This window comes from Molothrus ater, chromosome 8 (assembly GCF_012460135.2).
Source record: "Molothrus ater isolate BHLD 08-10-18 breed brown headed cowbird chromosome 8, BPBGC_Mater_1.1, whole genome shotgun sequence".
NCBI lineage: Eukaryota > Metazoa > Chordata > Aves > Passeriformes > Icteridae > Molothrus > Molothrus ater.
In genome coordinates, this window is record NC_050485.2 from 21959652 (window position 1) to 21986130 (window position 26479).

At 58.5% G+C, this 26479-nt stretch overlaps 4 protein-coding genes across 8 annotated transcripts; 2 read left to right on the forward strand and 2 right to left on the reverse strand.

Moving 5' to 3' along the window:
- Positions 1-30: 30 nt before the first annotated feature.
- ZDHHC16 (zinc finger DHHC-type palmitoyltransferase 16) lies at positions 31-6077 on the reverse strand. 3 transcript variants are annotated; one of them, XM_036386166.2, is made up of 10 exons: positions 6004-6077; positions 3599-4117; positions 3205-3399; positions 2929-3017; positions 2691-2719; positions 2353-2486; positions 2085-2132; positions 1416-1501; positions 873-1139; positions 31-529 (listed from the first exon to the last, which is right to left on the reverse strand). In XM_036386166.2, exons 2-10 carry the CDS (start codon positions 3833-3835, stop codon positions 415-417), a joined length of 1200 nt encoding a protein of 399 aa, XP_036242059.1. In that variant the 5' UTR covers positions 3836-4117; positions 6004-6077; the 3' UTR covers positions 31-414. The 3 variants fall into 3 exon arrangements, with proteins under 3 accessions (XP_036242059.1, XP_054371634.1, XP_054371635.1); XM_054515659.1 differs by lacking the exon at positions 6004-6077 and having other exon boundaries at positions 873-943; positions 1016-1139; positions 3599-5535; XM_054515660.1 differs by lacking the exons at positions 2085-2132; positions 6004-6077 and having other exon boundaries at positions 873-943; positions 1016-1139; positions 3599-5532.
- Positions 6078-6199: 122 nt separating this feature from the next.
- Positions 6200-8466, forward strand: EXOSC1 (exosome component 1). Of its 3 annotated transcripts, XM_036386260.2 has the most exons (8): positions 6200-6257; positions 6465-6580; positions 6754-6828; positions 7403-7491; positions 7705-7738; positions 7863-7913; positions 7992-8076; positions 8220-8466. In XM_036386260.2, the coding sequence occupies exons 1-8, from the start codon at positions 6227-6229 to the stop codon at positions 8324-8326; spliced, it is 588 nt and encodes a 195-aa protein (XP_036242153.1). In that variant the 5' UTR covers positions 6200-6226; the 3' UTR covers positions 8327-8466. The 3 variants fall into 3 exon arrangements, with proteins under 3 accessions (XP_036242153.1, XP_036242152.1, XP_036242154.1); XM_036386259.2 differs by lacking the exon at positions 6200-6257 and having other exon boundaries at positions 6264-6580; XM_036386261.2 differs by lacking the exon at positions 6200-6257 and having other exon boundaries at positions 6264-6580; positions 7867-7913; positions 8220-8331.
- Positions 8467-8970: 504 nt separating this feature from the next.
- On the reverse strand, positions 8971-11586 carry PGAM1 (phosphoglycerate mutase 1). The gene is made up of 4 exons (XM_036385536.2): positions 11387-11586; positions 10748-11022; positions 10064-10244; positions 8971-9969 (listed from the first exon to the last, which is right to left on the reverse strand). Exons 1-4 carry the CDS (start codon positions 11526-11528, stop codon positions 9800-9802), a joined length of 768 nt encoding a protein of 255 aa, XP_036241429.1. The 5' UTR covers positions 11529-11586; the 3' UTR covers positions 8971-9799.
- Positions 11587-11860: 274 nt separating this feature from the next.
- RRP12 (ribosomal RNA processing 12 homolog) lies at positions 11861-23617 on the forward strand. The gene is given in 35 exon segments (XM_036385535.2): positions 11861-12175; positions 13029-13261; positions 13360-13443; positions 13673-13749; positions 13935-14040; positions 14213-14329; positions 14443-14581; positions 14905-15032; positions 15319-15417; positions 15503-15594; positions 15671-15782; positions 15947-16044; positions 16176-16290; positions 16557-16699; positions 16886-17007; positions 17135-17199; positions 17309-17471; positions 17560-17714; positions 18094-18161; positions 18351-18444; positions 18648-18806; positions 18928-19008; positions 19088-19193; positions 19337-19444; positions 19540-19697; positions 20049-20140; positions 20233-20391; positions 20569-20594; positions 20597-20740; positions 20876-20992; positions 21299-21348; positions 21630-21708; positions 22568-22635; positions 23010-23092; positions 23285-23617. Coding segments are annotated over 35 exon segments (3948 nt in total). The 5' UTR covers positions 11861-11970; the 3' UTR covers positions 23388-23617.
- The last annotated feature ends 2862 nt before the right edge of the window (positions 23618-26479 follow it).

Below are 26479 nucleotides of genomic sequence, written 5' to 3' on the forward strand. Positions count from 1 at the left end.
CCCCACAAGATAACACAAACAGACTCCCTTAAAAAAAAACCAGTATTTAGTAATGGTCCTAAAAAGACTCCCCGGGGAGCACTTGGGGGTGCCATCCTCTGCGCCCAGCCCTTCAGAGAGCTGAGCTGGGCCAATGCTGGCCTGTACCTGTGCTAATGAGGGCAGCACTGTCCAGCTGGAGCAACGAGCAGCAGCTCTGCCACCTCACCCCTGGGCTGCCTGCAGCCATCAAGAGCCAAGAGGGCAGGTGTCCAGGCACCAACGCTGTCCATAAGAGTTCCCCATGGCTCTGGCTCCAGTCAGTGATATGTGCCAGCCTTCTGCCAGGCACTTTGGCCAAAGGAAGCTGCAGTGTGGAGTGGGTTCCCCACGCGCTCCCCTGCCTGCAGGAAGGGATTTCCAGAGCACAGGGCCTCAGATTGCCAGGAGTGGCGTGCGTTGCTCTGTCACGCAGGGAGGCAGGTCCCAGCTCAGGCCTGTCCCGTGGGGCAGGTGAGGAGAGGGCAGCAGGACACGGGTGAGCCAGTGCCTGTGGGGAAAGTGAGGCCACAGCCAAAAGGTGAAGTCTTGGTGCTTCTCAGCTCTGAGGAACCATATCCTGAGCTGCCACAATGGCTGAGCTTCTCAGCTCAGATTGTCTTGGCAAAGGTGTGCTGGGCATGCCACCTTGTCACCAGACAGGGCTCCCGAGGCACAAGGCCCATGATGTCCACGTCTTCCACACCTTACCAAGCCCAGTGCAGTGCAGTGTGGTATCAATGTTTGCTGTTGTCCTCTCCCCCAGCAGCCCAAGGAGAGCCCCTGTTGTCCCTACAACCCCAAGGGCTGCTGAGCCACCACCTTCTCAGGCAGGGGCTTCCCCAGGATTTTACCTTGGCACATCCACACCGAGGAACACCTTCCAGTTATCCCAGCTGCCATAACTGTAGGGGTTCCTGAAGACCTGTAGGACAGGGAGAGGCACATCATGTCTGGCTCTGCCCCAGCCAGCCCCCGTGCCGTGGGCTAGGCTCACCTTGCCTTTCTTCTGCAGTCTCTGCCTCTCCTTTCTGTTGATGTGCCGCTCGATGCTTGTTTCCCCGCGAGTAATGAGGGCAGCGTGCCACAGCGTCAGGGCACCCAGGGCCAGTGCCACCGAGCTAGGTATGACAAGGGACAGCAGGTGGAACACAGGCCTTCCTTCCCTGGCACTGCAGCTGGCGGGGGCTGAGACTGTCTCCCCACACCCACAGCCACCTAAGTGAGTCGGCTTGTCTAATCTCCTGCGACAGACAAAATCTCTCCTTCCCTGTGGCCCAAAGGCTGGCAGGGCAGCAACATCTGTGCTAGAGTGAGCAAGCCCAGCTACAGGCAGGTAGATGGCAAGCAATGTCACAGGCTTCATTCTGTTTTCCCCAGCCCCTGGGCCCCCTCACCTGCACAGGACCCAGAGGTAGACCACACTCTTGTGGAAAGCTCTCTGGCGGAAGGTGAAGGTGGGTGGTGGGGTCTGGTAGTATGTCTGAAAAAGGACCAGATGGAGAAGATTACCCAAACTGCTTTACAGCTTGAAGCCAGACAGGGATCTCTGCACCCTTCCCTGCTGCAGAGCTTGGACAGCAAGAAAGGATTGCAGCTGGAACTAATGCAACAGCCAGGGTGAGGGGGAGGCAGCTGGGATAGCCACGAGACAGACAGACAGACACCCAGAGCTGGCACAGGTGTGAGGAACAGTGGGCTGGAGGTGAGGGGGCAGGGAGCAGCCATGGGCCTCATCAGGACACTGCAGCTGGTGGTCATGGAGAGATGTGTATGTAGTGCTGCAGCTTCACCAGGAGACCATGGCCTGAGTAGCACATGCCAAGAAGCTGTCACCAACCCAAGCCCCTGGAAGCTGGGTGCAGAGAGGCAGACCCCAAGCTGCTGGAAGCATTGTCCGTAGCAGAGCTGCCTGACCAGCCCCAGCTCTCTGAAATGTGAGATGAACATGGGGGCTGGTTCTGATGTGGGGTGCTCCTTGAGAACGGAGCCCCAAGCAGGACCCAGCCTGCACGGCAGCTCTGCTCCACACTGCCTGGAGCAGCTGGGGGGCAGGGATGTCCCACCTGGTTGGCAGCCACCTGCAGTCTCTCCTTCTCAAGCAGTTTCATTCTCTAGGGGGACGGAAAACAGGGCACCAGTTATGTGTCTCAGAGGAGTGGGACAGGGACCCTTCCCCTCATACCCCACAGGACCAGAGCAGCTGGGGGCCTTGCAGGAGGAGGAAGAGGGGAAGCACAGTCACTATATGGCTGGGGCTGGCCCAGCCTTGCTCTGCAAGCTCAGCCTGGGGAAGCCAGGCAGTCTTGGTGCATGGCAGGAGAAGCTGCTCACCTCAATGGCTGCGTAGGCATCCCGGAACATGTCCCAGCCGCTGATGCTGCAGTAAATGCAGCCCATGGTCATGAAAAAGCAGAAAGAGAAGAAGTAGCGGTGGTTGTAGTGGCCCACACAGTTGTTTAGCCAGGCTGCCTCTGGGGTTAAAGGTACATAACTGTGACAGACCATGGGTCCAAATCCAACCCAGGGACCAGGGCAGTTCTTCTGGGCCCTGCTCCCATCACCCATTCCTATGCTGGCTGTCTCCTTGAGAAAAGGGACTGGGAGAGAAGGGGGAAGCAGTGCTGCTTCCCCCCAGGAGTGTGCCATGAGTTAGTACTGCAGAAGGATACGGCAGTGGTGGTCCATCTTCAGCACACACCTGGGAGAGAGGAGACCGGTGCCAGTGTCAGAGCCAGTGCAAGGGGTGTGTTTGGGAGGGGACAGGCACCCCCCAGCCCTGCAGGCTACAAGCAACAGGGCAAGGAGGTGGCAGAGCAGAGGGGAAGGGCCCCTGTCTCATACTGGGGCAGGCAGGGGGTGAGGAACAGGGTTCCAAAGGCTGCCCCAGGCAGAGGGAGGGTGTCCTACCTGTTGCAGATGCTGCAGTGATGGGTGCGAGCTGGCTTAGGGGCAATGCATTTCCTGCAGATGGACACACCAGTGAGGTCGTTCTTGGCCTGTGCACAGATCAGAAGAGATTTGTGCATCTTAAACACTGCATCTTGCACTCCTGCTCTCCTCTGTGCCACCCCACTGCCTCCCCACTCTGCACTGCCCAGGCTAGCTTCCCCAGTTTAGAGACATCCTGCAACAACATCACCAGGCTGTTCCCAGTGACCATCTGTAGCTCACGTGGTGCCTCACCTGTGGTGGGTGCCCAGGTGAAGTGGTGATAGCCATGTAGTAGTGGAAGACAATCATGATGAGGTTCCAGTGTCCATAGGCGAGGTGCCAGCATATCCAGGCAGGTGTGTAGGTCTGCAGGATGAGGGGCAGCAGGCAGATGTACACGATGGCCACAATAGAGCTCGTCAGCCCGATCACCAGTGCCACAAACACCTACAGGAAAGAGACCTGGTCACTGGAGTGGGCAGCGCCTGCCCCTTGCTGCCTGGGAAGAGGCATGGGCAGGACAGAGCCAGAGGAAACCAATCTGAACCACACACTGAGGTCCCAGCTCACTTCCTGCCTGAAGCACAGGCAGCCCTGAGCCCGTTGCCCCAGCACCACGTGCACCCTGCCCCAGAGGGGGACTCACCACACCAAACCATCGGGTGACATGGTCCACCAGCCAGTAGACCGGCTCGAAGAGAGAGTCAAGCACCACATCGCCGTTGGTGAAGGAGTTGTAGAGCAAGGAGCGGAGGCAGAGGTGCCCGTAGTGCCACAGCTGCTCCACCTGCCGCAGCAGCCTGAAGCGCCGCCGCCGCCCCAGCCGCAGGCACTTGAGGAGCAGGCGCATCACGGCGGCAAACATCCGCTGCCGGCTCCTCATCCCTGCCACACCACGCCTGGGGGGACAGGAGCTGGGCGTGGGCAGGCCACCCTGCTGCCTGGCTGTCCCTGACGCGCTGATGCCGGCAGTGCAGCTCCCTGAGCTGACGAGGATGCCGAGCTGGAGAAGCTGAGCTCCTGGAGGCTGCGGGGCCGCTGTCGCCGGGATGTCTCTTTGCACGGAGCAGGGGGCACAGGCCCCTCAGCATCTGGGCTCAGGTGCTCTCTGGTCCCATCTCGTCTTTCCCAGCGGGGAGGGGGCCGGGGGAGTGACACGGAGAGTCTGACTCAAAGGAAACCAGAGAAGGCATGAACATCCAGGATGCTGGGCCATTTCCAGGGATGATTTCAGCCCTTCCCAACATGTTCATGAACAGGGGAATCCACACAACAAAAATGTGGATGAGCCAGTAAAGGATTATCCCTCCTCTCCTAGTCCCTCCCTAAAGTGAAGGATGCTACTTCCCTTCACCTCAACTTCTGGACCAAGTTGCTGAGGCCACCCTCACAGCTTCACAGCCTCACTCCCAAGAGTCCCAACACTTCCTCTTTCTCCTCGCCTCCATCCTTGAACAGTGCCCCACACCAGCAAATGAGAGGCCCAGGGACAGCCCCGGGCCAGTGGTCCCCTGCCTGCTGAGCCCCTTGTCCTGCCTGAGAGCTTTGCTGGGAGTGACGAGGAACCCGATCTGGCTCAGCACATGGGAAAACGATCTGCAGGGCTGGGGGCCCCAGGCACCCGTGCAGGCAATACCCATCAATATTAAGCAGCAAGGCTGCCCCAGGGTCCTGCCAAGGCACGTTCTGAGCCTGGGCCAAGCACTCGCCCTGGCCTGGTGCCAGGCTCTGGTGCCAGAGCTCAGAGTCCCTCCAGCAGGGATCGTCTCTCTGCGCTGCTGTGCCCACCAACACAGCCCCTGGGGAGCACCAGGGAGGGTGAGGGCAGAAGCTGCAGCATCCAGATGGGCTGCCCAAAGGAGACAGGGCTCTCCCCCACCCTGCCTGAGGAGTGTGGGGTTGACCCCAAGGTTGGGATGTGCTGGATATGAGGACCCCAGACCCAGCAGCCCATTCCAGGTCACAGGCAGGGCTCCTGCCCTGGTATGGGAGAGGTGGGATATGCAAACGTTTTCATCACTCTTTTCTCCACATTTCCCCTTTGGTTTGCCAAAAGCTTTTCTTTGAAACTCAGCAGGTGCAAAGTGGAGCAACAACTTCCTGCCGTGCAGCCTTTTGGTGGCACACATCCCTGTGCTGTCAGTGTGGTAAAAGACAAAATACTGCAGCCAGAAGCAGGTGTTGAGGTCAGCCCTTTCCTCCAAAGACACAGCACCTTCCTGCCCCCCGAGAAGCTTCCTCACCTACAACAGCGGCAGCTGCTGGGCAGGGAACCCACAGGGGAGGCAGCCAGCCTGCTCCAGAGCAAGACCCACTGTCCCCAGGCAGCTGCCTGAAGACAGCAGCACAACCACAGAGATGAGACTCCAGTAGAGTCACAAAACTTTCCTCCGCCCAGCCGGGCACTGGGATCCAGCCCTCGCCCTGCCCATGGCCGTCCCCACATCCCCGCGGGGCACCGAGCCCACGGGAATGGGACAGCAACCACCAGCACAGACAAGAGCACTGCCAACCTTACAGCCGAGGGGTGGGGATCCTTGGATTTGGCCCCACCCCAGGCAAAGAGGAGGCCTTCCCGTGCCAGCTCCAGGCACCCAGGCGCAGCCCTGTGGCACCCTCCGGTGGCTGACAGCGCCCGGCTCCCCGGCTCAGCAGCACCCAGCCCCACAGCGCCAAGACACTTTCGCCATTCAGCCCCATCCTCAAAGGCTGCCCTCGCCTACAGCCCCACCGCGTCCAGCCCCGAAACCCCGGCCCTCCCTGCCCCGCAGCATCCCGGCCCCTCCAGACCAGCAGCATGCCCCCGCTGCCTCCCATCCCAAGCGCACCCCATGGCCACAGACCCTATGGCCACAGACCCCACGGCCTCCCGGCTCCGCACAGGCACCTCCTGCCCCACAACACACGGAGCACCCCCATCGCCTCCCGGCCCCCGCGCTCCCCGCCCCAGAGCACCTCTGTATCGCCGCCGCCCAGCCCCACGGCAGCCACAGCCCCCACAAGCCCAGAGCCTCTCGCAAGGCCCTGACACCCCCACCCGCCGCCGCCGACCTGGGCCCGGTGCCCGCCGCCTCCATGCCCGGGCCCTGCCGGCCCACGGGCAGCGCCCGCGCACAGCATGCCGGGAGCACCGGCTGCCGTCACCGGACTACAGCTCCCAGCATGTCTCACGCCGGGTAGGCGAGAACCAATAGCCGCGACGCTTACAGGGCAGCATTGAAGTCTGGAACCAATAGGGTGAGGGCTTTCTGGTGATGCCCTGTCGGCAGCGGGCATGGCGCCTCCCGCACGCTACTGCGTCCCTGGTGAGTGCGGCCCGGGGCGGTGCGGGGCTCCTGGGGCTGCTACTGCCCGGAAAGGGGACGCGGTGGCCTAGGAGAGGAGAAGGGGACGAAGCAGTACGGGGGAGTTTGTCCCGGGAATGCCCTGCAGTAGGTCGGCTGGGAGCGAGCGCTGTGTACGGGGCGGTCCGGGGCCGGGTCTCCGGCAGCCCCTGAGCCCCTGTGTCGCAGGTGAGCGGCTGTGCAGCACGGAGGAGGCCACGGCTGGCAGCGGCACCTACACTCGTCATGGCTTCATCTTCTCCTCGCTGGCGGGCTGTCTGGAGAGAAAGAATGAGGACAACGAGGTGGGCGCGGCCGCGGCACGGCTGCTCCTCCCCAGGGCTCAGTGCTGTGCGCCCAGGCTGCACAGCCTCCCTGGAGACTGGGCTGCCACGGGGAATCGGACTCCGATGGGGCTCGGCTGGTGATCCTGTGCACGAGCTGTGCCCTGCGCTGACCCTCGTGTCTTGCCCTGCAGCTGCCCGTGGTGTCGGTGGTGAGAGACAGCGAGTCCCAGCTCCTGCCCAACGTGGGGGCTGTGGTGACATGCAAGGTGGGGCACTGGAGCGCTGCATTGACAAACTGCATGGGCCTCGACTCTGTCTCCTACTGAACTTTGTTCCTGCACACGGGTAGGGTGGGGTGAGGAGTCCCTGAGCTTCTTAGTCCCCTCTGTACAACACCCACCAGGGCAGGGGCAGCCCAGGGGCTCCCTTGAGTCTCTCACTCACAAAGAGAGTATTGGCATGAGGGACACCTGCCCTGAGACTGAGGTGGGCTTGAGGGGACAATTTTCTTTGCTCTCCTTCCATAACTCTTTCTGGGGCAGGGAGCATGCAGGTCAGTGCCTCAAGCAGCTTGTAGAAAGGATGACACAGACCAGGGATTAGTTTTCTTATGTTCCTGGTGGTGGGAGAGGGACTGGGATCACTGCAGGTCTCAGCCTTATTCTGGTGCCTCGAATTGCACAAGTATAATCTTCCTCACCTGGCTTGCTGCCAGGTGTCCCACCATTGCTTGGTCACAAGGTGGAGGAGGCCAAGTGAGACCTGAGCTCCCCGTGCAGCCCTGCCTGCTCCTTGCCCTTTCCCTGCCTGGACCACTGAGTCCCCTTTTCCTACATGCAGGTCTGCAGTATTAACTCTCGCTTTGCCAAGGTCCACATCCTGTATGTTGGCTCCACGCCGCTGAAATCCACCTTCCGAGGCACCATACGGTAGGGAAAAGGTTAGGATCCCCTCCCTTCACGGGGAGGAAGGCTGTGGTGGGCAGTGCAGCTGGCTGCCCTGAGCTGGAGCTCTGCCCTGAGCACTGGGCTGGTGTCCAGCAGGTCCTGCTGAGCGCCCAGGGAGGCTGGGACAGCTTCTGCCACAGGCTGTTGAGTTGTCTGTGCTTATTGGCACTCAGATCCCTCCATCTCCTTTTTTAGGAAAGAAGATATCCGAGCCACAGAGAAGGATAAGGTCAGTGAGCCACTACCAGGAACTGTTCTATACACGTTGCTCCCTAGTTTCTGCTTGTGGGGCACTGTCCCCCCACTGACAGCAGCCTGGCACTGTGTGGCATTGCCTGCTCTCTCCTGTGCAGGTAGAAGTGTACAAGAGCTTCCGCCCCAGTGACATCGTCCTGGCCAAAGTTGTATCCTTCCCCCTCAGGGACAGTGGGGTGGCTCAGGCTCCCTTGTGGAAGTCTTTCCCTTAACCTCTGTCCAACCAGATCTCCCTGGGGGACGCACAGTCCAACTACCTGCTGAGCACAGCAGAGAACGAGCTGGGCGTGGTGGTGGCACGCAGTGAGGCAGGTAGGGGCAGCACAGGGACAGAGACGGGCTGAAACAGTGCTGCCTCATCCCTGCCTTAGGGGCAGCTGATGCAGCTGCCTCCCTCTCCACATGGAGGAGTGCAAGCTTGGGAAGGAGCAGGCCCTGACATGTTGTGTCCCCAGGGGTGCAGATGGTGCCCATCAGCTGGTGCGAGATGCAGTGCCCACGGACACACACCAAGGAGTTCCGTAAGGTGGCCCGGGTGCAGCCCCAGTTCCTGCAGACCTAACACCTGAGGGGGCAGAGGGCTGCAGCACTGGGGCCTGTGGAGCCAGAGCAGTCCCTGGGTTCCCACCCTCTTCACAGGTTCAGCCAGGCCTCCACTGGCAAGGAGAGGTTTGCTACTTGCATAATAAATTTTTTTTGAGAGCTTCGTGCTTTGTTCTTTACAGTCAGTGAGGGAGCCAGATATCTACGGCACTGTGATCTGGCTCCTGCAGCACGGCAGGTGAAGGAACAGCTTCCACAGCACCAGGGGCAGAAGGAAGCACATTTTCAGTGCTGGTGAAGGGGAGTGATGGAGTGACACAAACCACACAGAGCGCTGGGCTACACTGGAGTCAAGCCTGGAGCAGAGCCTGTCTCAGCACACCACTAACCAGTGTGGGCGGTGGCTGAGAGCAGCCTGGGGCCATATCTCCTCAGGCCACACTTGCAGGCCTTGCTCTTTGGGACGAGGGTGTGGCACACACAGCCCAAAAACCAGAGCATGGCAGGGTATCACCCTCTCGGGCAGAGATTGCAGAGCTGAGCTTTGCTCTTTGAGCCTGGCACAGCTTCTGCATGCTCATGTGCGTGCCCAGCAGTGACTGCTGCATGTGCACGTGCTGGCAGCATGGAGCCCACATGGCCCAGAGACACGTGGACACTTCCTTATTGCGCATTACTCCTTTATTGAACTGGAACAAGACAGCTGCTATGGTTGGACAGTTACACCGACCCTGTGCAAGCCCAGGCTCACGACACCGGCAGGGGGGAGGCCACAGTGACAGGCCACGTACACACATGAGGGATGGGACACAACAGCACCTGCTTCACCAGCAGGCTGAGCATGGGAATCAGCTGCGGGACGCATGGTGCAGACACACACCTCCAGGCAACAGGCTCCCTCCCTCACCCTTGTCTGAAGGCAGTATAGTTAAAGCAGGGGCTGGCAGAGCTGGGCCCAGAGTCGTGAGTACCACCCTGGGGTGCTGTACCACGTGCACCAGAACACAACCCTTCCAGTGGCATCCCAGTCACTGTGCCACGCACCCACGAGGGGATGGGGTACCCACCTTGGTCACTGCCGGCACTGCACTTGCCTCACTGCTCCAGGAGGACTAAATCAAGTGACAAAACTACAGTAAACAGGTGACGAGAGCTGCCAGGGATGCAAAGCAAAGGAGGAGCCTGGCATGGCAAGGGATTGCTTGGCCTGTCCCTCTGCAGACAGGGTCTGAGGGTTGGGATCACAGCATGGACAGGTGTGGAGTCACTGCCTGGCAGAGACAGGGCTCCCTTTCACACCAGACCTCCGTGTCCAGCCCTCGCCCCGGAGCCCCCAGGCTATCTGCAGAGGGGAGCCTGCTCTGAGGGAATGGGCCTAACCGTGGGGAGCACCTCCAGCTCCACAGCTCTGAGTTCCTACAACTGTGGGGGTGTGAACAGAGGGGTGGGGGATGGCAGGGGGCTCTACTACGTGGTGCTCTGCTGCCTGCCCTCACTTCTTGGCCTTGCCCTGAGCAGCAACGGCCTCCATGGCCTTGCGCACGGTCTCCTCATCCCCCAGGAACTGCATGGGCTTGACAGGTTTCAGGTTCTTGTCCAGCTCGTAGACAATGGGGATGCCAGTGGGTAGGTTCAGCTCCATGATGGCCTCTTCTGACATGCCTGCAAACACAGCAGTGCTGTCACTCTTGCACCTTCCCACAGTGGCAGCTGGGGAAGGAGGGGTCCCTGGGATGTCCCTGCAGGGGTGACCTACCTTCCAGGTGCTTGACAATCCCACGCAGGCTATTGCCGTGAGCAGCAATGAGGACTCGTTTGCCCTCCTTGATCTGTGGGACGATCTCCTCGTTCCAGAAAGGCAGAGCACGGGCAATGGTGTCCTTCAAGCTCTCGCACGTTGGCAGCTGGTCCTCTGTCAGGTCAGCATAGCGGCGATCCTGGGAGAACAACCGTGCTCACACAGCAGCCCAGTGCCCACCATCCAGTGTGGGAAGAAGGTGGCAAGATTTTATCTCTCCCCCAGATTCTCTACCTGAGGACTCACTACATGTAAGCAAAGCCAGGCTTGGAAGCACGAAAGTGCCTTTGAGGTTTGGAGCTGCAATGAGCCACAGTCAGGGCCATGAGCCCTCCTGGGATAAGTCATACATTGCCTATCTGGGCAAAGAAATCAGATCAAACATTCATCAATGGGTCGTGGCACTAATGATTAACAGAGATATTGTGCCCTCTTCTTTGGATCTGTCTGTAGAATGCCCAGGGGTTCAACTCCACAGGGAGGACGCAGGATAAACTCAGCCTAAAGTCTATGAGCACCATGCACAACAGCCCCAGATAACGCAACAGAGACACAGGAGACCTTACACAGGAACCAAGGCCATGCTGTAGGTAACTTTTAAGAGACCCTTAGCGAGGAAGTCAAAGAGCAACGGGGTCTTACCTTTGCAATAGTGCTGTAGAAGGGGTGGTCAGACTGCATGGGAGGTGGAGGGATGTCATAGGAGCGTCTCCAGATCTTGACCTGCGCCTCACCGTGCTTCGCTGCTGTCTCAGCCTTGTTCAAACCCGTGAGAGCCCCATAATGCCTCTCATTTAGGCGCCAGGTCCGGATAACGGGTAACCACATCTGATCAATGGCATCCAGGACGGTCCAGAGAGTACGGATCGCCCGTTTTTGTACCGAGGTGAAGCAGATGTCGAACTCATAGCCGGCATCTAGAAAATACGGGGAAAGGGGGAGGCGGGGGAAGACCAGGAAGGTGAGTGGCCGGCCTTATGCAATCGGTGAAAAGGGCAAGGGCGGCGGCCTCACCGCACCGGTACCGGTCGCGTCCTCGTCTTCACAGAAAGCGGCGGCGGCCAGGACGCGACCGGTACCGGATAACGAACACACTGCGGTACCTACGACTCACCCAGCAGCACTGAACCCCCGACCCGGCACTGGAGGCCCTCGCCCATCATCGGAGAGCCCCAAACCAGCACCCGTTAGGCTCGACGTTGCCGCACTAGGCCGCATCCCGTTCCCGCGTTCCCCGCGACCCCCCTCTTGGCCGGCACCCCCTCCATGGTCCACCGGTACCTCGGAGGGCCTCGCCACCGCGCCGCGCCTCCTGCTGCCCGGCGGGGCTGAGGTCGGCGTCATACCACCCGCTGAAGCGGTTCTCGAGGTTCCAGGCGCTCTCGCCGTGGCGGACGAGGACGAGCCGGTATGCGGCGGCCATGGCGGGTGGAGGGACCGGGGCGCGCTGCTACTCACGCCGCTGCCGCGCGCGATTAACGCCCCCGCTCGGCCCCGCCCCGCCCCGCGCGCCGCCCGTGGGAGGAGGGAGGCGCATGCGCTGAACGCGCGCCAGGCGGAGGCGCACGTACCACATGGCGCGGCCGCGAAGGGCGGTGCGACCTTCAGGGCGTGGCGTCACAGTGACGTCACGATACTCAGTAATACGTAACACGTGACTCCTAGGCCGGGGCTACGGGCTGGGTCTAGCGGTTTCACAGGGCCGCGGCTCGGGCACGGGGATGTTTGGTGGGCTCTTGCCGGTGGCTGCCCCTGGGCCCGTCGGGTCTCCCAACTCTGCCCCGACTGGGCACGACCCCCCCGACACCGCTTGTCGCCCACTCGGCCGGCACGCGGTCTTCCCTGAGGGCCTGCCCTGACTCAAGATGGTGGCTGGCGCCGGAAGCGGAAACAGGGCTGTGGGCGCGGCCGCACGTGGCGCCGGGTCCAGCATGGCGCGGAGTGGGAGACTCCGCTCGGGAGCCGCGGCCAAGCTGAAGCGCTGGCGGAAAGGCCACAGCAGCGACTCCAACCCCGAGACCCGCCAGCATCGTCTGGCTGCCCGCAGCCGCTTCTGCAGCCGGCCGGCAGGTAAGGGCAGGGGCAGGCGGCTCCTCCTGTGCCCGGCTCTTCCAGGAGGGGTGCAGGGCCGCGGAGGGCTGCGGGGCGAACCCTGGGGTTCTCCGAGAGCTGGGGCTGGGGCAGGAGTGAGAGCGGAGCCGCTGACAGTTCCAAGGTAGGCGGAGGCAGCAAACCGGGGAGGAAACCGAGACCAAGGCGTAAGGAGTTAACCTCGTAGTGACAGCGGGCCTCAGAAGAGGAATGGGGCATCGCATGGTGCATCATATCTTTAAGTGTTGCTGTGGTGTCTGGTGTGATGAGGAACGTGACAAACTAACATTCAGCCGGCCATATGATGGGGAAGGTAAACCAAAAGTGTGCCAAAGGACTCTGAGAGCACTGGCTGCTCCTGGCCAAGGGAGTATTTTTTATGCATACTATGCAGATGCCTGGCCAAGCAAATCTCATCTCAACATCTAATGCAGATACAGGCTGATGGCTGGGACTCACAGGGACATGCAGCATCTGTCCTGGCTGTCTGGTTGCTAGGGCTTCAGGTGGAAGATAAGTAGGGGAGAGTACAAGAAGCACCTCAGTGTTATTAAAGCCTTGGTACACCGGCATATATTTGAGTGGACATGATGCTGTCTTTCATCAGAGATGACTGGACTCTGCTCTGATTTCTTTGCACAGCAACAAGGAGCTCTTTACAGTTATTCTTGTGGTTTTGCCCACTGGGGCAAAGCAGCACCTGTGTTCCACGTGCTGGATATGAGCTCCAACCAAGCTAGTCTGGCTGGGAGGGGAGGGGAGCATGGGGGATTTCGGGGTGAATGGTAGAGCAGTGTGACTCCTCAGTTCTGACACATCTCTCACCCTGCAGAGAAAAGTAACCTGACAGTGGATGCAGTGAAGCTGCACAATGAGCTGCAGTCGGGGTCCCTGCGTCTGGAGCGGGCGGGTGACAGCGCCCAGCGTATGGAGGAGGGCAGTGCTGAGGAGGCTGCCACAGAGAAATCCTCTGGCACCTTTCTGAGCGGGCTGAGCGACTGCACCAACGTCACCTTCAGCAAGGTGCAGCGCTTCTGGGAATCCAACTCTGCTGCTCACAAAGAGGTACGGGCAGAGCAGGGCTGGGGAAGGGGGGTGTCTGGGGGGATGGCCCCTGGCTGTGAGGCTGAGAGGTGCTGACCTGCTGTGCTGGCTGCTCTCAGATCTGTGCCGTGCTGGCAGCTGTGACAGAGGTGATCCGCTCCCGAGGTGGCAAGGAGAGTGAGACAGAATACTTTGCTGCACTGGTGAGTGCTGGTTGTGTGGAAGGGGTGTGAGGGGAGCTGCTACTGGCAGCGTGGGTGGGCTCTAAGAAGGGATAGAGAAAGGTCTGTGCTTGTAGCCTGAGTGGCTTTGTTCAGCAGAGATGCTGTTGGGCTGCTCCTGGTTTCTTTTCCCCCTCCCCAGGGGTTGGGGAAGGGCTGGCCTGGTGTGACCCCCTGCACCCCATCCCTTAGCCATCCCTTCTGTTCCCAGATGACCACACTGGAGGCAGTGGAGTCCCCCGAGTCACTGTCTGCTGTCGCCTACCTGCTTAACATTGTCCTAAAGCGGTGAGTGGCTGGCAGAGAAGCAGAGACAGCTACCAGACCCCAGCATGGAAAAGGGATTGGTGCTGTCCTCCCTCCCCAGGCTGGGGAAGGAATCCAGCTGGGATGAGCTCGTGATGCAGTCCCCTTTGTGACTACTACTAGCTGTCTGCTCCTCACCCTACTGATATGTCCCTTTCTCCTGGCAGGGTCCCGAGCCCTGTTCTTATTAAAAAGTTCTCAGATGCCTCAAAAGCCTTCATGAGTATCGTGTCCTCACAGGCCTGCAGCAGCTCCACCTCTGCCCTGAGATGGGTGAGTAGCCAAGAGGCAGCCAGCCATGTCAGCTCTGCCCGGGGTCTGCTGAGTGCTGGGGTCAAGGCTGCTGCTGTAGGGTGGTGCTGGGTGCTCGGCCTGAGGCCCTTGCAGTGAAAGGACGATGTCTCTGTGGGGCGATGCTAATGTCCCTGCTGCTCCCTTGCCATAGGTCCTCTCTTGCCTGGCCACACTGCTACGCAAGCAAGACTTGGCAGCCTGGAGCTACCCTGTCACCCTGCAGGTCTATCACGGCTTGTTGAGCTTTTGTGTTCATACCAAGCCCAAGGTGAGAGCTCAGTGCTTCTGGCAGGAGATGATGCTGCTCTGGGGGGTTGTTTCTGGGGATGGCTGTACCCCTGGGTCTGTAGTTTCTGCTCACCTGGGCTCTTCTTCCCGCAGGTGCGGAAAGCAGCGCAGCATGGCGTGTGCTCTGTCCTGAGGGGCAGCGAGTTCATGTTTGGTGATGCAGCCCCTGAGCATCACCCTGCAGCACCCTCCACTGCCAAGTTCTGTGTGCAGGAGATTGAAAAAGCTGGAGGTGTGGGGCACTGGATTATGGAGTCTGTAGCTGCATGTGGGGGACTCTGCCACTGTGGGAGAATAAGGACTTGGAGGGAAGAGGAGAGATTGCAGCATGCTGGATTGCTGGGGAGGGTATGAGGTATCTTTGGGGCACCTTTGGTTTTTTTAAGCCTCCTCAGCCATTCTGGTGCTTTCCTGTTCCCAGAAGTTAGGGGAGTGTTCACCCTGTGTGTTCTGGAGTGTTCTGTGGGTCAGCCCCACTGCTATCATGGGGGCTTTGCCTTGGGCAGGGCTTTGCTGTGGTGTCCCACAGGCTCAGAGCTTACTCTGCTCCTGTAGGTGCCAAGGAGGCCACCACCACCCTGCATGTCCTTGCCCTGCTGCGGGACGTGCTGCCCTGCTTCCCTGCAGCTGTGGTGAAGACCTGCTGTGAGACCTTGCTCCGAGTCATGACCCTTAGCCATGTGGTGAGTGTTCCCACTCCAGGGATGATAAGGCCAGACCCTTTCCCCGTGGGCTACACTCTGAAAGGGATCAAATTCTCTCAGCTGTCAACTGGGAGTCTGGAAATGCAGGATGCAAATGGAAAAGAGCCCAGGACAGCTTGCTGTCCTGACTGCTGTGGAAGAGGGAGGCTATGCAGACCCAGCATAGTTGCAGTAGTGCTGGGTTTTCCAGGGCAGAGCCTGCTTAGGGATAGGGGGGACTGGGTTCAAAGCAGAGCCCTCTCTCCTGACACCATGTCCTTTGCAGCTGGTGACAGCATGTGCCATGCAAGCTTTCCACAGCCTCTTCAGCGCCCAGGCCAGTGTGGCCTGCCTGCCAGCTGAGCTCAATGCCCAGATCATCACTGTGAGTGTGGGCTACCAGTGTGGGGAGGGATAGAGCTGGCAGTTGCAGAGCACCCACCCACCCACCCAACCTTCTGCTTCTGCAGGCTCTCTATGACTATGTGCCCAGCACGAGTGACCTGCAGCCTCTGCTGACCTGGCTGTCCACCATGGAGAGGGCTCACATCAACCTGGGCAGGTGCAGATGGGGGCCATGGCTGGGCGAGAGGAGAGGTGCCTGCTTGGTCTCTAATCTGCCTTTCTTTCCTCTCCAGGCTGCAGAAGGACCTGTGCTGGGCTCACCTGCCCCGGCTCTTCACTGCTGCCATGAACTGCTTCCTCTCCCCACACTCCCAGGTGGTGTCAGCAGCAGCACAGACCCTGGAGGTACCACACTCAGACACCTCTCCCTGCTTGGATACCCTGGGCCTTGTGTGGGGCTCAGCCATGGGGCTTGGGGCTTGCCAGTGAGTGGTGTGCCCTTCTGTGCCTGTGAGGCTGGGGGTTCTGTGGTCCAACACCTGTCCCATTTTTCCTGTTTGCCCTTGCAGACCATCCTGAGTGAGTGTATTGCTCCCCACATGGAGGATGTGGGCACTGTGTCTGCATCTGCCCCAGCCCCTGCTGCCTATCTGTGCAAGATGTTCAGGTGAGGTGCAGTGATTTGGGAGGGGCTGCCCATGGGTCTTGCTGAGCTCTGGCCAGTCCTCAATGGGGTCTAGCAGGCCTGGTGGGCACCCTGAATACTGCCAGTGTGACCATCTTCCTTCTTCTCCCCAGATCAGTGGAGGAAGGGCTGACATACCGTTTCCATGCAGCGTGGGATGAAGTTCTGCGAGTGTTGGAGGTCTTCTTTGAGACATGTGGGAAACAGTGCCATCCCATCATGAGGAAGGTGAGCCAGACTAAAAGGGCACAGCGTCATCCATAGAGGCTGGTGGGGTGACTGCACTGCTGTCTGGGCTGCATTGCCCCCTCCAGCTGGAGCAGGGCCACGCTGTTTGCCCTGCTCTGTTGTCCACGTGTGGCCAGAGCATGCACAGCTCTGGGATGCTCGGCACAGGGACATGCAGGGCAGCTAGCATCCCTGGGCAGGCAGAGTGATATGTGCCAGCCCTGTGCACATGGCTGTTCTGTGACTGTCCTGCCACGTCCCCACAGTGTCTCCAGTCCCTGTGTGACCTGCGTCTCTCCCCACACTTTCCCTACACTGCTGAAGTGGACCAGGCAGTGGGGGCTGCTGTGAGCACCATGGGTCCCGAGGTGCTCCTGGAAGCTGTGCCCCTGGAGATCAATGGCAAGGAGTGAGTACAGTCATGGGATAGCAGCTTTGCAGCTGTTATGTTCCCGTTCATTCCCCATGCAGTGCTGCAGGTATGGCTGTTAAGCCTACCTGTGCCCAGCTTTGGGGCTGGGTGAAGGTGCCCTGTGCCCAGGAGCTGATGCTGGCAGTGCCCCACACCCTCCTGAGCCATGCCTTTCCTCTCCAGGGAGACGCTGGATTTCCCCCGCAGCTGGCTCCTGCCAGTGCTGCGGGACAACGTGCAGGGTGCACGCCTTGGCTTCTTCACCAGCTACTTCTTGCCTTTGGCGGCTGCCCTGAAAACCAGAGGTGAGGAGAGCAGCATATTAGGGGTCTCAGCAGTCCAGGGTGTTCTATGGGACCTCCCTTCTCTGCCCTGGGGTGGAACAAGGCTTTACAATGTCTTCTGCTCTGCTCATCTCTTTTTCTTCTGCAGCCCTAGAGTTTACCCAGGCTGGGAAGAGTGTGGAGGCCAAGATCTATGACACGCTGCAGTGGCAGGTGACAACCAGTGCCTGGGAGCCTTGCCATAGTGTACCCCTGGCACCAGGCTGGGGAGCAGTGACTGGGGCAAAGACTGTGGCCTCCCACCTTTTCCTTTGCCTTCCAGGTCTGGACTCTGCTTCCTGGCTTCTGCACGCATCCCACAGATGTGCTGGGGGCCTTCAAGGGGCTGGCCCGCACCCTGGGCATGGCCATCAGTGAGCGCCCCGATCTCCGCCCCACGGTGTGCCAGGCCTTGCGCACCCTCATCCACAAAGGCTGCGAGACAGGTTGGGGGAAACAGATCCTTGTGGGGGGTTCCTGCCACCTGTGGGAGGGGAAATGCTGATCTGTAGCCCCCTGTCATCCTTTCCCTAGATGCGGAGCGGGCAGAAGTGGGTCGCTTTGCCAAAAATTTCCTGCCCATCCTGTTCAACGTGTACAGCCAACCCGAGGAGGATGGGGGCACAAGTGCTCAGCGCCGCTCTGTGCTGGACACTGTCCGTGCTTACCTGACCATCACAGATCCTCAGGTGAGGGGCGTCTGGAGCACTGGGGCAAGCTGTCCTGGCTCGGGCCAGAACCTCCCAGCTGGACTCAGTCTGATGGGGCTTTGGTGCAGGCCTAATTGATGAGGACAGGAAGAAAGGCTTTGACCAGAGAGCAGTCCTTCCTGCCCTCATGGGCAGGGAGACCTCTCCAACCCACAGTCTGGGATTTCCCAGTCTTGCAATCACATCTCACCCATCATGCACAAGCTCTTTGTGAATTTGTCCAGGTCTTTTTGGACTCTCTGGTGCTTCTGGTCTCCACAAAGTCCTTTAGCAAGTTGTTTGCCAGGTGGATTGTAAACTCTTGTAAAAGCACTCGCTTCAATCAGTTCTGATCCTGCTCTCTGTGCCTGCCCTGCAGATGGTGTGTGGATTCCTGGAGAAAGCCAGTGCAAAGCTGACCAGTCCTGAGAGCTCTGAGTTTGCCAGGTAACACCTGGGACCTGATGCTAATGGGTAAAACTCCTGGCATGCTCCTGGTGAGCAGCACTAGGGCATTGTCCTGTGTGGGCTTTGCCACCATTGTGCACTTGATGTGACCTGCAGCTGGTGTCCCAGCTTGGTTGGGATGTGATGCCACAGATAACAGCTGCAGCTGTGTGTCCTTCTCTGCTGCAGACTCTCCATCCTGGACCTGGTAGTGGCAATGGCACCCTATGCTGATGAGCAGTCCCTGGACTCCTTGTACCGTACCATCCAGCCTTCTCTCCAGGTGAGTTGATCCTCAGCCCTGAGAGGAGCTGGGGCTGCAGTAGGGCACCTTCTGCTTTCTGACAGCTTGAACCCACACTCTAGGGACTGAGCAGCTGCCTTAGGGGATAGGTCTCTGCTGGGTGGTCTGGGGTCCTGGTGTCTCTTCAGACACCATGGTGAGGGGCTGCCTTGACAGTGGGAGCATGCTGGCTATCCCTGCAGAGCAAAGAGCGCAGCATGCAGAAGAAGGCATACCGTGTGCTGGAGGAGGTGTGTGCTGCTCCCCACGCTCCCTGCCAGGCCTTCGTCCACTCCCACCTCCAGGAGCTGCAGGCAGCGCTGCTGGACTCACTCAAGAGCGCAGCATCCCCAGCCAAGAGGGTGAGAGCAAGGGCTGTGCTGGTGGTGATCAGCACTGCTGGAAGGGAAGGGATAGGGTGGGCGGCAGGGTAACCAGGTGTGTGTCGCTGGTGTACCAGTGCTGGTCTGTTTCTTTCCCCAGCCACGGCTGAAATGCCTGTTCCACATTGTGAAGCAGCTATCTGCAGAGCACGAGCCTTTTGTCACTGCCCTGGTCCCAGAGGTGAGCAGGGTTCCTGTGAGGAGCTGGCTGGTTCTGGCTGTGGTAGTGGCAGCAGTGGTGACATGCTGTGTTCCTCCAGGTCATCCTGTGCACCAAGGAGGTGTCAGTGGGGGCCCGCAAGAACGCCTTCATGCTGCTCGTGGAGATGGGCCATGCTTTCATCCGCTTTGGGCCCACCCCTGAAGGTGAGCTTCTGTTCTACTTGCTCAGCCCCACGGCCACTCTGGCCCCAGGGAGGTCAGACCCAGGCCGAGCATTCTGCTGCAATGGTCCAGGGATTCTGCTGGACACAGAGCGAGTCGGGCCCTGAGTCATCCCCCTCTTGCAGAGGCTATGCAGCGCTTCCTGCTCCTCATCTACGTGGGGCTCACTGGCTCAGTCACCATGATCAGCTGCACCGTGCTGGCACTGACCCGCCTGTTCTTCGAGTTCAAAGGTGAGCAGGAGGGCTGGGGGGATGAGGCAGAGCCCTTTGGTGAAGGTGGGTACTGGGAGGAAGCCATCTGTGACTGAGTCCCACCGTGGTTACAGATCACCTGGAGTTCAGTGTGGTGGAGCAGCTCCTGCAGAACATCTGCCTGTTGCTGGCCTCCCGCACACGGGATGTGGTCAAGGCAGCCCTGGGATTCCTGAAGGTCACACTGCTCCTGGTGGACACCAAGCTCCTGGCCAAGCATGTCCAGACAATGGTGAGATCATGCACAGGGTGCCTCGAGGAGGGTGGTGGGCAAAGCTGTGTCTGCCTTGGGCAGACAGGAGCATCTCCAGCTGCACTCTGCCTGGGAGCCAAGGAAACAACCTTGATCTCAGTGGCTGAGATGGCAGTGAGGAGGCTTCTCTCCTGCATCCTGGCATAGACGTGTCAAAAAAGCCCCATGAACTAGCACTGCCAAGTATGACTGACACCTCCCCATGGCCTTACCTGGGGCAGGCATGGAGAGATGGCAGCAGGGTGGACAAGGTGGCCACGCAGATAAAGATTGGGAGGCTGGGTCCTCAAGGCAGGTGTACTTTGGTCTTGAGGGTTTCTGTCCTGACAGCTGGAGGCTGTGGGGAACCTTTCAGATGACATGAGGCGCCACTTCCGTATGAAGCTGCGAAACCTCTTCATCAAGTTCATCCGCAAGTTTGGGTAAGCCAGGGTGTCCTGGGGTGGTGAGGGAGCTCTCTGGGAAGCAGTGCAGGAGAAGGTGGGTGCTGACTGCTCTCTGTGTGTTTCCTCAGCTTTGAGCTGGTGAAGGGGCTGCTGCCAGCTGAGTACCATAAAGTGCTGGTGAACATCCGCAAGGCGGAGTCCCGGAGCCGCAAGCAGCGTGCCCTGAAGAAGGCAGCTGCAGATATGGATGAGGAGGAGGCACCAGCACCACAGCCCAGAGGAGACAGGTGAAGATGGGCTCAGGGTGAAGAAAGAGCAGCCCCCACAGGGGATTTGGCACTGCAGCTGCTCAGCTGGTGCTCCTAGAGATGCTGGAGACGTCTCCAGGGCTGTTCTTCATTGTGGGGCAGGGTGCACCCCTGGGCTTAATCCATTTTCCATCATCCTTTCCACCTTTTGACCAGTATGGAGGAGATCCTGGCTGACTCAGAGATGAGGAGGAGGAAGAGGAGGAACGGCATCGGAGCAAGGAGTGGAGGAAGCAAGCACGGCAGAAGGGCCAGGCATGGCTCAAGGAAGGGGAAGATGATGAGCCCCTCAATTTCCTGGACCCTAATGTGTCCCAGCGGGTGCTGGGTAAGGAGTGGAGCTTCAGATGGGGCTAGGGAGGGATGGATGGGGCAGGGGCTGCTGCAATGCACAGGGGCCTGGGGGTTGCTGCCCCCAGGATTGGATCCTTCTCTAGGCCCTGACCCATTTCATTGTGAGCAGCCACCAAGCCAGGCTCCAAGCGGTCCAGAGGAGTGAGCCATGATTTCCAGATGTCTGAGGACGGACGCCTGATCATCCATGAAGAGGAGGAGGAGCTGGATGATGATGAAGGCAAAGGTACTACCCAGGCTGACAGGGGCGACTCTAGACTTGCTCTGGGTCTCTGAATGGTTTTCATCCTGCCACCTGCACATGGGATCTTGGGGGGATGTGGGTGAAAGTGGCAGGAGTTTGTATGGCTTTGTGTCACACCAAGTGGCTCTCTTCTGGGCCGCTGCCCAGGGGAAGCAGTCACCTACATCATCAGGAAGGTGCTGGTTCAGCAGAGGCACCCTGGTGCTGCCACTCCCTCCAGGGGCTAGCACAGTACCAGGGCTCTGCCATGCCCTCATCACACACTGACCTTCTTATCCTGTACCATAGGAGCAGATGAGGAGATGGCAGATGTGCTGCAAGATGTGGGGCTCCGCAGTGTGAGTATGGGGCTCGTGGTCCTGAGGAGATGCTGGGGGAACTCATCCTTGCCAAATCACTGCCTGTGCCATGGCAGCTGCAGCTCTGCCCAAGAGGCCAGTGGGGACACCAGGCAATTGCCAGCTGCTTGGAGGGGTGCAGGAAGTTATCTGGGATGGGGATGTGCTGTCTGGAAAGTCTCTTGGTGCCCATAGTGAGGAAGCAGGAGGTTGGGGGTCGATGGGAGGACAGAACTGTAAGGCCAAGCCAGCTGCAGGGTTCCTGCTGTCTTTTTCTGCAGAAGAAAAGTCAGAAGCGTCGGTTCAGAGAGGAGCCAGACGATGAGGAAGCTGAGGGTGGAGCCTCTTCTCAGTATAGAGGTAAATCCTCTGCCTTTGCCCAGTCTGGGGATCCCCAGAGGGCCAGAACCGTGTGTTATCCCAGAGCACATGGCACATGATTGCATGCAGATGGTTCCTGAATTTCTCCATTGTGGGAGACTCCAGAATGCCTCTCTAGGCAATCTGTTCCCATGCACAGTTACTCACATAGCAAAGAACTTCCTGTGCATCAGTTTCTGCCATTGCCTCTTGTCCTATTACCCAACAGCAGTGAGCAGAGCCTGGTGCTATCCTCTTGACGCCCTCCATTCAGATACTTACAGACATCGATGAGGTCCCCTTTTAGGTGCCTCTTTTCTGGTCTGAACAGGCCCAGCTCTCAGCTTTTTCCTCATAAGAGAGATGCTCCAGTCCCTTAATGCTTCACTGGACCATGAGCTCCATGTGTCTCTTACACTGATGAGCCCAGAACTGGACACAGCATTCCAAGTGCATCCTCACTTGGGCTGAGTTAGAGGGGCAGGACCTGCTGGCAAAGCTCTTCCTAATGCACCCCAGGACACCATTTGGCCTTCTTGGCCACAAGGACACTGCTGGCTCTTGAACAACTTGTTTTCTACCAAGGATCCCCATGTCCTTCTCTGCAGAGCTGATTTCCAGCAGGTTGGCCCCCAGTCTGAACTGGTGCTTGGGGTTATTTCTCCCCAGGTGCATTTGCCTTCATTAATTTCAGACAGTTCTCTACACGTTTCTCCTGAGATTTTACTTGTGGGAAATTGCCACCCCTCTGCTGTCCTGACACCAAGAGCTGGAGACAAAAACAGGAACAGTTACCACAGGCTAGAACTGGGCAGGGGGAGGCCCAAGACCTCCTTCCAATGTACATTCTCTTTTCCAGCTGGAGGCTCTGGGATCCATCGGCCACTGAACAAGAAGCCAGCCTTCGGTGCAGAGTATAGATCCAAGGTGAGGGAGCCATGGGGTCGCAGGGTTTGTCTGTGGGGATGCTTGGACTTTGCTGGGGCACGAAGCACCATTTTTGTTGGGAGTCTGGTCCTGTAGCACCAAGGTTGGATGGGATCTCTACTCCAAGAGGAGTTACCAAATGCTCAGTATCTCTGAACACTGCCAGCCCATTTCAAAGTTCCTGTCCTATCCTTGCTCAAAGCAGGTGTCTGTAGCATCATGTTGGTGGGAAATCAGCTCCCAGGGCAGTGTGCTGAGCTGGAACCCCACTGCAACACAGTCTTTGGGATAGTTAGGTGGCAGAGTTGCACTGGAATGGGTTGCATGCGTCTTCCCTGGTGCTGCATCTTCTCTCATGTCACTGTCTCCCACAGAAAGGTAAAGGTGACGTGAAGAAGAAGGGCCAACTCGACCCCTATGCCTACATCCCCCTGAACAGAGCTAAACTCAACAGAAGGTGAGGCTAACCAGGAAGGGCACAGGAGTGGGAACGGTTTTGATCCTGCATTTTGTTATGGGTTTTTGGTGAGTTTGGGAGCCCCCTGTCATCTGCTGTGCCACTCCTTGCAGAGTCTGGAGCAGCATCCCCATGGGTTAGGTGTGCCCAGTGCCTGCTCCAAACCAGCTTCCTGCTCCTTGCTCCCTGCAGGAAGCGGGCGAAAATGCAGGGCCAGTTCAAGGGCCTGATGAAGGGAGCCCAGCGCGGGGCCAAGGCCGGCCGCAGGAACCGTCTGAAGTCCCAGCGCTCCTGAGGACACTCCAGTGTTCCCCCTGCCCAAGGACACAGCATCCTGTTAGTGGAACAGCTGGGAGTCCTCTTGAAGGTGACCTCCATTTGTTTGAGACTCCCTGGAAAGCCACTTGGGTGTATTATGGACTAATGGCCCTTCTGTGCCTGGTACAGGCATGGGTGTGTGTGTGTGAGAGCAAGGAATATGTAAAGAATCCTCTACATAGATAAATATCCTCTGTTCTTACCCGGCCCAGATTCCTCCTCTCTCTCCTTCCCTTCAGATCTTGCATAACTGTGCTGTGCCTTTGTCCATGTGCAGCGGGCCCTGCTGCCGCTGCAGGGCTGCATCCTGCAGGGCTCACAGCAGCATCAGCCTGGACACGGGGCCAGAGCTCTCTCTCCCACATTGGGCTTGCCTGGAGGCTGCCGGGAGCAGCACTGTGGCACAGAGCAGTGGGGCACATGTGCAATAGGGCTGAGATGTGGAGCTGGCCATAGAACAAAGCCAGAGAGGCTGAAGTCCTTACAATCAGCTTTCTTTACCAAACTCCTTGGCAGGCTCTTCTGCCCAAAACCGTGGCCAGGGATCTGTGCCATGCAGAAAGTGACTGCCATTTGACCACTGGACACTTTTCCCATATCAGCCATGCCTGACGGTGGGGGAGGAACAGTTTGCTGCAAATTTCTTCAAACTGGCTGGAAGGCTGCTACAGCAAAGCTCTGTGCCTTGCCATTTCTCTTACTTTTGAGAGCCAAGAGAAGCCCTTTGCTCTGGCCACTTCCTGCCAGACCTGAGTAGCATGAGTAATCCTGAACCTTTTTAGCTGCTCGGCCCTGTCACATTGGCCTGAGCATCAGGTTTTGCCCAGCTATTTCTATGCTGAGTGCAAGAGATGGTGTTTGGCCAAAGTGTGCTGCAGAGAGCAGTGCTGAGGGTAGTGGGTACAGATCCCATTGCTCACACTGCTAAGAACAAGTGTTGGTGAGTGTAGCTGGCTTTCCCTTCCTCTTTCCTATTAAAAAGCCTTCAGCCCTTTGTAATTTCCTTTTGTGGCAGCTTAGAAGCGTTGCAATTCCAGCATGTCAGTTCTGTAATAAGCTAAAGGGATTGTGATTGTTCAGCCTCTTACTGCAGGCTTCTTTCTGGAGGCTGCAAATCCAGTTTTGTGGTTTTCTTATGCTTGTTTGGGTTTTTTTCCCCCAAGATCCTTTTAAAAGCCTGGGATAGAGGAGGAGCTCTTGTACTGATACTGGTCCTGCCTTGTCAGGAATGCTGTTCCCTTTGTGCTTTCCCACCCAGGGCTCTCAGTGGGACCCTTGAGCCCCATGACCAAGTTGAAGTGCTGCTGCTTGTCCTGCCAGAAGGAAGCTCACAGCCTGGCCTACAGGACAGGCTTCTCCAGCAGCACCTTGTGACCAGGAGCTACACCATCTCCCTCTGCTGCCTGCAGCGTGGGCCTGATGCCCTCCCCTCCCCTGAGAGCAGGACAGGGGGAGACAGGCAGCAGTCACCTTCTGAGACACCAGCACCTGTAACCTGAGGCTCTAGACCCAGCAGAGCTATCTGTCTTCCTGCTTTCCCCTCTCTCCTTGGAGACAGGGCCTGGAGAAGGCTGTAGCTAATTTATTTGGGAGCTCCAGCTTACTCACTCTATGTCCTTCATTTGCATGTTGTTGCATAGATTAGTACATGACTGCATGGAACAGAAGAGCTTTATTAGCACAGAGGATGGTGTTCACCTGAGCTGGAGTCCAGAGAACGGATTCTACTGCAACACCATCTTGTTAATCAGCTAATTAATCATGTAATGCAATGGAAACCCTGGGTGAGGAGATGTCATCCTGCCTGGGAAGGCTGGCTGTGAGTCAAGCCACTTCCCCACCAGCAGCTGCCCCTGGCAGGGAGCAGAGCTACATCCTGGGGACCCTCAGGAGCCTGAGCACATCTCTGACACGGGGCACGTGAGGGGGCGGTGGGGGTTGTGCCTCCTGCCCCTGCCTACCGCATCTGCTTTGCAGTTACCATGGAGAGGCACAAGCTGGGGACCTGGAGCCGTGCTTGGCTTTTGCTGCTCAAGCTGGGAGGTGGCTTGAAGGCTGTTTCTTCATCCAGCAGGCTCTTAAACTACGAAGTACCAGAAATCAGCTACACTTGCACATGACATTGTCACAAAGGGTTCCCAACCCTTGCAGATCCCAGCTTGAGGAGAGGGTGGCAGGACTAACACGTGTCCCCCAGTGCTGGCTGGGACAGTTGCAAATGCTCACCGTGATTCTTAAAGCTTAAAATTGGGGGCAGATGTGCCCCATGGGCTGTGCCCACCCACCATCCAGATGGACCACCCCATCTTCGAAGCACACTGCAGGGCCTTTTGGGGTTCCTTGTTCAGAGTTGGGATTCCTCGCACACATGCTGCAGGGATGGGAAAACCCTCCTGGGGACAGCAGTATAAGAGGAGCTTTGGTGTTTAGGCTGAAATGATTGGCAGCAAGATAATTAAGTGTGGAGTTTTAAATGCCAAGGGACCGCTCCAGCTGAAATCTAGTCAATTAAAAAAATATTACATTAATTCCTAGTCCCTCAGCACTCCAATCTACAGTTTCAATTGTTTCTAAGTTCTTTCTATAGTTGCTACCTGAGCACTGCAGGTGCAGTAAGTGTAGAGGGCCACAGAGACCCTGGCTCTGAGCACTCAGATGCTTTCACCCGTAAAGGGGAAAAACGGAATAAAACTGCTCTTCCAGTATCTATGTTCTTTATCTGTCCTTGATGGAAAGCAGTGATAAAAAACACTCAAGCCGAGATGGGAATTGCAGTTTATGGTGTAACTCGTGCTTCTTGGAGCAGGCTCGGTGTCCGTCAGGCCGGTGTGGGTTTCCCTGCAGTGGAGGGGTTGCGGCAGCGCTCTGCTGCCGCTGCTCCCGGTGCCTACAACTCCCAGCAGGCAGCGCGGCGCACGGGCGGCCGTTCCCCCGCACCCGCCCCCTCGTGCGCGCGGATCGGCCGTTGCCCGTTCGAACCGGCCAATAGCGGCGGGGCGGTGCCGGCCGCAGCCAATGGCGTGGCGCAGCGCAGGCTGGGCGGGGCCGAGGGGGTGGTGCGGCGGGCCA

Coding starts and splice junctions, on each gene's coding strand:
- EXOSC1 (XM_036386259.2), top strand. CDS start 6,374: ATGCCCTGCAGTAGGTCGGCTGGGAGCGAGCGCTGTGTACGGGGCGGT. Junction 6,581..6,753: donor GAAAGAATGAGGACAACGAG/GTGGGCGCGGCC, acceptor CTTGCCCTGCAG/CTGCCCGTGGTGTCGGTGGT. Junction 7,914..7,991: donor ACATCGTCCTGGCCAAAGTT/GTATCCTTCCCC, acceptor CTGTCCAACCAG/ATCTCCCTGGGGGACGCACA.
- PGAM1 (XM_036385536.2), bottom strand. CDS start 11,528: ATGGCCGCCGCATACCGGCTCGTCCTCGTCCGCCACGGCGAGAGCGCC. Junction 10,245..10,747: donor TCTACAGCACTATTGCAAAG/GTAAGACCCCGT, acceptor TTGTTCTCCCAG/GATCGCCGCTATGCTGACCT. Junction 9,970..10,063: donor GATTGTCAAGCACCTGGAAG/GTAGGTCACCCC, acceptor CTGTGTTTGCAG/GCATGTCAGAAGAGGCCATC.
- ZDHHC16 (XM_036386166.2), bottom strand. CDS start 3,835: ATGAGGAGCCGGCAGCGGATGTTTGCCGCCGTGATGCGCCTGCTCCTC. Junction 3,018..3,204: donor CACCTGGGCACCCACCACAG/GTGAGGCACCAC, acceptor ATCTGTGCACAG/GCCAAGAACGACCTCACTGG. Junction 1,140..1,415: donor TACCTCTGGGTCCTGTGCAG/GTGAGGGGGCCC, acceptor TGTCATACCTAG/CTCGGTGGCACTGGCCCTGG.